The 9,926-nt window shown below is 33.9% G+C and overlaps 1 protein-coding gene across 1 annotated transcript; it reads left to right on the top strand.

The window, feature by feature from the left end:
- The first annotated feature begins 3,601 nt into the window (after positions 1 to 3,601).
- LOC119668575 lies at positions 3,602 to 4,047 on the top strand. Its single transcript, XM_038078168.1, has 2 exons — positions 3,602 to 3,793; positions 3,845 to 4,047. The coding sequence occupies exons 1-2, from the start codon at positions 3,614 to 3,616 to the stop codon at positions 4,022 to 4,024; spliced, it is 360 nt and encodes a 119-aa protein (XP_037934096.1). The 5' UTR covers positions 3,602 to 3,613; the 3' UTR covers positions 4,025 to 4,047.
- The last annotated feature ends 5,879 nt before the right edge of the window (positions 4,048 to 9,926 follow it).

Raw genomic sequence — 9,926 nt, 5'->3', positions numbered from 1 at the left:
TAGCAACTTATAAATCACAATGATTCAACCCCTATCGCGTATACTGAATAATAGAGGATTAGCTGAAAACGCTTGCCTAAGGCATAAACTCTAAAGCAGTAATCGGATGTATGTTCACCTGTGTTACGTACTGATTCGCTCATAATGCGGTGCACTTGTGCTTCGTTGTAAGATACGCAAAATTCGTTTTTCAGTTCTGTTGCAAAATCATCCCAGCTAGTGTGCACGGTAGGTAATGGGTCTAACTAGACACGCACCACTCCTTTTAATCAACCGTAAACAGCCAATAAAACACATTTCCCGTTTAGTTGACAAGCTCTCATAACTCCACCTACATGATTAATGAACTGCTGAACAGTTAGCGACTGCTTGTTAGTTGGGTCAAACTCCGGAATCATGTCTCCTATTTCCTTAATTGACTGAAACCCACCATATGCGTTTGTAGAAATTGATGGCGTTACAGATTGACTCACACTTTCACCTAATGGCTGAATTATTCATAGGCGTCTGCACTCCATTTGTGTCAACTGTTTGTTGCTTTCTCTGTTGGAACATGCTGACATTAGTTTCCATCATACTACGTAGGTCATTGATTTGCTCTTGTAATCTTGTAGTATGCATTACCGTTGGTGCTTTAATTTCATCAGCACTGATTTTTTCTGTTAACCGCAATTATAATCCCGCTCTCGTACCAGCTGTAGCTAACCTCTTTTCACGCAGTATAACTTTTAGTTGATCAATTTTTAATTCGCTGATTTTCGGCATCGTTAATTCTTTGTTAGCGTTAAACGTATTCGTAATTATACTATTTTTTAATTTAGTTGTCTTTTTTTTTTATTCACAACGCCGTTAACATTTTATGATCTACTTTAATTTCGTTTTCGTTGTTTCACTTTCATTTCGTACACATTTTCTTGTTCTTGCTCCTCTCAAGTTTGTTTGCTTATTTGTCTCTTCCGCACTCACTAATCACGATTAGTTTTGCAAGTAAATTATGGTTACGAGAATTTCACAACTTTTCCGTTTGTTGCTTGTACAAAATATAACTATTGAAGCGCTAGGGCTGCTGCACTCTTATGCATAAAATTTGTCCGTAGTTCAACACATTTTTACCTATTATCCCACTTCTGAACTGTAAAGTAAATATTACAAATATCTAACAATTTTTTATTTGTGTTAAGCTATTAAATATTAAAGTATATAATCAAATACGAATTCCGCGAATTACTGCGCTCGACGTGTCGTTCCGATGCGAGCTAAATGACAACTACTTACTTTCATTGTCGTTTCGATGCATACCAAACTGTTCCCCCTCAACAGGGTGATCTTCATTCACACATTGAATAAATAATACATTGTGACCGAAAAGTTTCCGGAAAATTTTAAATAAAACGCAAAATTCTTAATCTTCATCAATATTTATTTTATCTCCTTCAAAATATGCTCCATTAGAAGCGATACACAAATGCCAACGTTTCTTCCAATCATCAAAACATTTTTTATAGGCGCTTTCCGGTATGGCTTTGAGTTCCCTCTGCGAATTCTGTTTTACGTCTTCTATGGATTCAAAACGCGTTCCTCTGAGTGGTAATTTGAGGTTGGGAAACAGGAAAAAGTCACACGGTGCAAGATCAGGTGAATACGGTGGCTGTTCGATGGTATTTATTGAATGTTTGGCCTTAAAATCGTTGATAATGTTGAACAAATTGAGGTGAATCGGAACAAGCCGGGCGTTGACACGTCGCATACACAAATTGTCCACCAAAATCAAACGAGCCATCTCACGACCGATGCCTAGCTCTCGTGCTATCTCTCTAACACTCACATGAGGATTTTTGAACACGATTTCCTTTGCCTTTTCAATGTTTTCGTCGGTGGTAGAGGTCGAAGGTCGTCCAGAACGCGGCATGTCTTCGACGGTCGTACGACAGTCCTGAAAGGCTTTGTACCACTCATAAACTTGAGTTTTCGATAAAACTGATTCCCCATAAGCCTTTTGTAGCATTCGCAACGATTCTGCACACGAAATTTCGTTCGAAAAACAAAATTTGATGCAAACTCTTTGTTCAATATTTTTTTCCATTGTTTTTTTCGCAACGCACTACTGAGGTGAACTGGTTTCAACAGCTGCCGTAAACGAACTGTCCGACAGATCGCGCTCATTTTTGGCATAGTATAATTAAGGACAGTGCTGCCAAACTACATAAACTTAAAATATCGAAAAATATACAGCGCGCGAATTTTAAATGAGAATTTCCGAAAGCTTTTCGGTCACAATGTAAATAAATAATAAAAATAAATAATAAAAAAATACAACAAGATCGAAGGTTATCAGAATCTAAGTACTCGAAAGACCCAAATCACCAAAAAAATTGAAATAATGCTAAACAAAGAGTGTCTCCTAAACCAGACGTTGCTAAACGAAGGAGAGACTACCACCGAGCGAGAAAAAATGCACATCAGACACAAAAAAATTCATAATGGAAAAGGTGTTCAGAATCGTTTAGAGAGTACCTTGCCTTGATCCTTCTAGAGGTGCTTCCCAAATAAAAAAAATCCGTAGCCCTCAAGTACCACAGTTTTCAGACTCAACACTTTTCATTTGAATAATTCATTCAGTGCTTCTTACTTCTTGTGTGAGCGACATCATTTCGCTCTTCCAATATAAATCGATAATATATTAGACGTAATACAGAAGAATTGATACAAATCTTAGAAAATATTGATAAGAAAAGGCACGTAGTTTAAATGGCATAAGGAATGTCGCAATTAAAAGTGAACCTATACCTCAAAATTCTCCATTGATTTTTTAGAAAACATCTTCCTTCCTCTTCCTGGAAACGTCAAAGCATCTTCTTTTTTTTTAAACGGGGCAAACAGCCAGAACAAACACTATTGTATTTCAACCCTGTATAAGGCGACGCGAATAAGGTCTTTTATTAAAACACAATTTAATTTTTTTTATTTCTTATCAAATTAAAAATATAATTAATTGTCAGCACAAACAACACATTTTTTTTGTTTTTTTGTTTTTTTTTTGTTTTTTTTTGGCCGAGGTAGAGAAAATAGTGTTGTTGTTTTGCGTACATTTCGGCCAGTATAGGCCAGCAACTTGCTATTTTTTGAAGCACTTGCGAGCCACCGAAAATGCCTAATATTATTGTTTGTGTAGGAGCTAAGAATGCTATAAATTGATTTCTTTCCTAAAATCTTATTATATTAATTATTCATCAGTTTTTAGTTATCTTAGAATATATATACGAGTATTTATTGATTGAGGACATATAACTCGTGCAATATTTCGTTTTCGAAGGTTATATAATAACCGATAAAATGCTCGTTTATATATCGTAAAGAAATCATTTTAGAAATAAATGCTGAAAATGTATAATTTTTCAAATTTCAGAGACTACAAGTGTTCGCGAAAATATTACTTGAAGAATATTTTTTTAATTATTTTTAAATACTTTATTAGGGAAAATTACAGAAAAAATTGTTACAGCAAAGTTTGTAAAAAAACAATACATAATGCAATATCAGTGTTAAGTTAATACAAAACAGTATTGCGCAACATTTAATTTGAAATTTATTTTATAGAGATAATGAGCCGTTGATGGCCTTTAAGCAATTTGAAGACAAACTTAATAACGAAAATTTAATAAATACAAAGTATATTAAAGAAGATCTAACAGAAAAGTGGCGACACATAGTCGTAGAATACCAGTTTGTTCAAAATCTTTTTGAAGATATATGTCGGAAATATTTCCGTCTTCAACTGAAGAAAAATCAAGAGGTATTCGCGAATTTGTTTCTAAACATGTAATAAAATGTTTATATTTTATAGATTCAGGATTTGAATGATGCTTTAAATTATGCTTGCGATTGCATTATAACTGCGCAAACTATGTTCTACAATTCAAGAAAAAAATGGAGGAATAAAGATCTATTCTATAAGAAATTATCTGTGTTTATAAAATCATTACAAACATGCAAAACTAAATATACTTCCAAGTTTTATACATAGAATTTTAGAAATAAATATTTAATACTGAAATATTTAACATGCATTATCGTAAATTAGTACATTATCGTAAATGTTCCCATATGGATAGTCATTTTATAACAATCATTTTTCATTGCGTTACCAACGCAACACAGACTTATCAACGATAAGTCTGTTGCATGCTAACCAAAATTGTTTGCCCATTTAAGTCCATCACACAAAATACAATATCATATCCTTGAAATAGAAATCATATACTGGTAAACTCATAGTCTCCAACGTAAGCCCACCGAAGAGAGTACACCTCTTGCTAGCAATTCCTTGTAGTTAAAATTGATCTTAATACTCCTCCGAGTTGATTTATATCGTTTAACCTACAATTTAGAAAATTCATTGTTGTAGCTAACATGGATATACCCTAATATATGGATAGGATATCCCATATGAATAGAAGTCCCTTCTGGGGACTTGTATAAAAGTTCCCCAACGCTTGATACAATCTTTCATAACGCGTTTTTTCAAAACGCGTTCCCCGTAATGGCAGTTTGAGTCGGGGGAAGAGGAAAAAGTCACACGGGGTCATATCTGGAGAGTACGGTGCTTGGTTGATGACATTGGTGGAGTTTTTGGCCAAAAACTGCGACACAACCAACGCTGTGTGAGCCGGTGCGTTATCGAGGTGTGAAATTCATGAGTTTTCCTTCCATAAATCTGGGCACTTTTTGCGAAAGACCTCATGCAAATGACGCATAACGGCCAAATAATACACCTTATTGATCGTTTGACCGTTTGACCGTCCGGAAGGAATTCATAGTGCACCACACCACGAATATCGAAGAAAACAGTCAGCATAATCTTGATTTTGGACCGACTTTGGCGTTCACTTTTCGATTTCAGCTCACCTTCAAAGCACCATTCGGTCGATTGTTGTTTGGTGGGCATGTCAAATTCATAGAAGCATGTGTTATCACCAGTTATGATACGTTCGATGAATGTGGGGTCACTATCTGCGTTGGAAATCATCTCTTTGGCCACATTTCAACGACGCTTTTCTTGCATGAAATTCAGTTTTTTTGACACCAGCCGAGAAGCGAGGCGTTTCAAACCCAAAACATCAGTTAAAATGTGTTCGGTCGATCCATATGAGATGCCCAACAACACCGTAATCTCTCTAATCGGTTCACAACGATTTTTCGGCACGATCTTCTACGCCGATTCAATGTTTTCTTCAGTAACAGATGTTGTTGGGCGGCCAGGGATGTCATCATGGTCCAAGATTGTACGACCGTCTTGGAACCTTTTACACCATTCGTATACTCGCGTTTGCGACACATACAAATCACTAAAGGTCTTTTTTAACATTTTCAATGTTTCGGCACACTTGAATCCATTTGCAACAAAAAATTTGATTCACGCACGTTATTCTAATTTTTGACCCATTTTAAAAATCGCTACACGAAAATTTTTCGACTTTTTCTATAGACACCAAACAAAAACTAACCATACGATATGCGTTAAACTTTGACAGAATGTGCATAATAGTGTCGCCAGCGTGAAAATAAAAAAAATCATTCCTTTTTGATCACAAGGTTTATAAAATTATTTTATTTTAGCTAATATTAATGTAACATAGATATCAATGTCATTATACCTGATTAAAACAAACAATTGAATGTTCCCAAAATTGGACCCAAAATTATTATTGGACCCAAAAAATTTTTAAAAAAACAAACATAAGCGTGGGCGATCTAGCAGCAGCGCAGAAACAAAGAATATCTTCACTCCGGCCTTCCGTGCATGTTGCTGATTATTTAATAATTGAGTCATTGAGACTCTATAATATTTTTACTCAATGATAAAAGATTATCAATTTTGTGAAATTATAGTCGTCCAACTCGTAGCATTTGACGCCATCAATTGTCATCAAAACTCGTGAGGACATCAGTGAATTATTCAAAAGATTTTGGATCGTTTGATGAAATTCCACGATGGCACATAAGCACAGTAGAAATGTCTTCTTCTAAATCATCCAAAATGTCACTTATTGCATTGCATCATTACTATCAATTTCTGAAATTTGTATGAATATAAATGTGCTGCTATATGTTATTAAAAATATAAATGCACAAATATAAATTACCCATTAATTCCGCAACAGCAAAATCCAGTATACAATATATTTTCATTTTTACTTTTTTTTGGCATTGTTAAATACGTAAACAAAATGTAGCTGTTCTAAATATTTTCATGACTAAAATGCACAAAGTGTACTCACGATTATTGAGTTTGCAATGATGCACATTCTACAATGCACAGACATCCTGAATACCCCTATTCTTAACAGGCGAATAAGCGATTTTGCAGCTCATTAGCAAATTTATTTTTAGAAATTAAAAATTAAAATGCACAGGGATATATATATGTTAACTATATAAGAATTTTTGTGAATATACCCATGTAATATTATTTTTTAAATAAGAAAAAATTTAACGAACATTTTTATTTTTATCCTAAAACAGTTATCATATGTATATCTGAATTTGTTTTCGTTAGCAGAACAACAGTAGTAAAAAGATTTTAAAGTCGATATTTTAATTTTAATTTATGGCATTTTGTGAATTAAGGAAACTATTAAAATATATACATGTTATCGCTCTCTCTCACTTTGTCGGGTTAGGGCCATGTTATACAGAGTGCCTCGGGCACGGCAAATTTCGCTCTTTCGAGCTATGCCGAAAATGCATGTTATGCAGAGTGTCACATCAGTATTGCAAATTTCGTACTTTTACAATGTTTTGATACTTTTTGGTTGTGCCTAAATTTAAAAGGAAATTTAGATATGCTCACTTTCAATTTCCCACCAAAAATAACTAGCAAGAAAAACTCATAGAGGCTGTAATAATGTTAATTTGTTATTACGTTATCTTACAATAATTGTTAACAGTACTTAACAATATTTACGCCTTTCTTTAAAACTGGAAAAAGTAATAATTATATTATTAGCGATTTATAAACAAAGGATATGTTGCTTACTGCCATTTTTTCTCCAAAACGTATTAGAATTGTAGTAATTTGCTCCTAAAAGGCGCAAATGTTAAAATTTATTACTAAACAACACTGTTTTGCCTTAGTGCCGGGGCACAAATACGCCGGCTCTCATGCCGGAGTTTGAATGGCCACATTGTATTTTTTCTCATTCTCAAATTTAAAATTTGCATTAAAAACAATAACAATTGTACTCATGCCGTGCCCGAGACACTCTGCGTAACATGGCCCTTAAATGTAAAACACGAAATCTTTTGTAAGAGACAAGAATAGAGATGAAAATAGATTTTAAGTTATAATCTGAGCAAGCTTTAAGTAAAAAGCTTTATTTGTAAGCTCAAACTATATGGATATAAAAGTAGGAGCATTGCTCACTTAGATTAGATTCCTGTACGGTTGCAACACAACTACATGTATATGTTATTCATTTAATAAATATTTTTTTTTAAAACTTAACCGGACTTTCAATCTCATTAATTGGCGCTCGAGCAGGGACCGGGACCTTGATAAAAAGTGCAATTCGGAAAGTGATGGAAGTGCTGTTTGAATAAAACATTTGATGAACTGTAAAGTGAATTACATAGTTGGTGTAAAATTAAAAGTAAAAAAAAAAATTTTTTTAATCACAAAAAGCCAAATTTAATAACAAAAAATCGCACAGTCACGAATATTAATTTCAAGACATTAAAATAATTTAACGAGAAAGTGACTTTATATAATCAGCCGTTTCAAATAAATTATTCATTTGCTGCCAACTGGACAGCATATAACCCAACCACCAACAATCAAGTATCCTCATCATCATGAGAAACGTGAGTTAGAATTTGAAAAATTTTTTTCTTATATGAAAAAATCAAATTAAATTATTGTCATTGAATTGCCATCGTGAAGAAAAAAGCGAACATAAATTATATTAAAATTTTTTTTATTAATAATATTAAATATTATATTATTGAATAATATTATATTAAAAAAATTACAATATTTTGAAAATATTTTTTTCAAATATATTGAATTTTAAACTATATTGAAATTATATTGTTAACCACCTTTAAGTCTGGAAGAACTAATAGGGAAATTTTCAAACATAACTACAAACGATAACGCAACTTTCACTTCAGACTTAGTAACACGTCTTATAGCTGCCAATGCAGCGACGTTAAAATTAGAAATCAACAGACAAATACAGACATTAGTCGATGGCAACACCGTAACGGAATACAAAACTGAAACAATAGACGAGACTATATGCTGTGACGAAACTTTAGACGTAATCAAAAGTTTCCCTTCAATTTAACGGTAAAGACGGCTCTTCCGTGAGCAGGCGTGAAGCCGTAATAATTCTGTTAGTCTATACACCCGCGGTAGTAGAAAACACTTTGCCGCTTTAACCACTCTTCGAAATAAGATAACCGATGACGCTAATGACGTATTGACCAACCACGGCACTGTTTTGAATTTTGATTCAATAATGAGTAAATAAGACTTAGCTTACGCTGATAAGCGACCAATACATATAATCGAACAAGAATTATGTATCCTAAGACAAGGCTCAATGACAATTTTGGACTACTATAACGAAGTAAATAAAAAACTAACAATGCTGATAAAAAAAACTATAATGACATACAATAATAGTAGCCCTCTAACCGCAGAATTAAACAAAACGCATCGGGAGAACGTTAGACGAATATTTATAACAGGATTGAATCATCTAACGTCTTATTTTCTCTTTCTCAAACCAACTACGTACTAACTTCGCACTTATGTTTAATAGAAATGCGAACCCAACTCAAGTAAATAGACAGCAGAATAATCCACAATGCCCCCAAATTCCGATTAATAATAATAAAAGTTATTTCCCGAAACCAGAACCGATAGAAGTACATCCATCGATGAAAAGTAATCAGTGACACAGTATCAACAACCGAGACCACGGTATCAACAACCAAGACATCAAAGCAATTTCTATAACCCGAATCCTATAAGTACCCCAACTCATGGAACCCAACTTTTAATCATCGCCAGGGATTCCCTAACTTCGTTCCCAATCCACAACCTAATCAAATAAGTCAGCCACAGAAGCGCCCATTAGAGAGTGAACAGCAAAATGCACAACCTATAGTAAAAAATCAACGTATAAATAACATTCAGGAGAATGCTGTTTTGAGCCAAGACCCGGCCTCCTCGACATCTTCAGAATTTAACCTGGAGGCCAACGAGTCCGTATATTAATTGATACAGGAGCAACTAACTGCTATTGCCGACCAGTCATATTGACGAATAAACAAGAAGAATCGCACTAAAAATTATCTACAAACCAGGAACCACAAATGCAGTGGCAGACGCCCTTTCATGGCAGTACTTAAATCATCTTCCAGAAAATTCTTCAATCACCTCTATACAACACTCTGCAGAAAGAAGTGATAACACTACGATAAAAGAAACGACCAAACCACTCAATCAATTTAAGCAGCAGATCCTATCATCAAAACCTAGATACACGATACTTGAACAAATTACAAATTTCGATAAAACACGATATATTATAGAATATGATACAGTCGAAAATCTTTTATTCTGAAGGAATACCTTCAACCCAAAGTTGTGACTGCAATCCATTTCACACCTGAAGATCTTTACGAAATTAAGAACCACTTAATCGATACATTCACTCACATAAAATTCACATACACTAAAAATTTTCCAATAGATGTACTAAATACAGATAATCAAAAAGCAATAGTAGAACAAACACATATAGGTGCACACAGAAGTTTTAGGGAAAATTTAAAACAAATCGTTACTATATATTATTGACTCAAAATGACCCAACATTTTAAAGAATTAGTAAGACATTGTGGGATTTGTAATAGAA

Source organism: Teleopsis dalmanni, chromosome 1 (assembly GCF_002237135.1).
Source record: "Teleopsis dalmanni isolate 2A chromosome 1, ASM223713v2, whole genome shotgun sequence".
Lineage (NCBI taxonomy): Eukaryota > Metazoa > Arthropoda > Insecta > Diptera > Diopsidae > Teleopsis > Teleopsis dalmanni.
The sequence above is the reverse complement of the archived record's forward strand: the minus strand, read 5'-3'. Positions and strand labels throughout refer to the sequence as shown.

Bases quoted from the DNA above. Each gene is read 5' to 3' on its own strand.
- LOC119668575 (XM_038078168.1), top strand. From the start codon at position 3,614: ATGGCCTTTAAGCAATTTGAAGACAAACTTAATAACGAAAATTTAATA. The intron at 3,794-3,844 runs GTATTCGCGAAT...TATATTTTATAG, and splicing joins AACTGAAGAAAAATCAAGAG to ATTCAGGATTTGAATGATGC.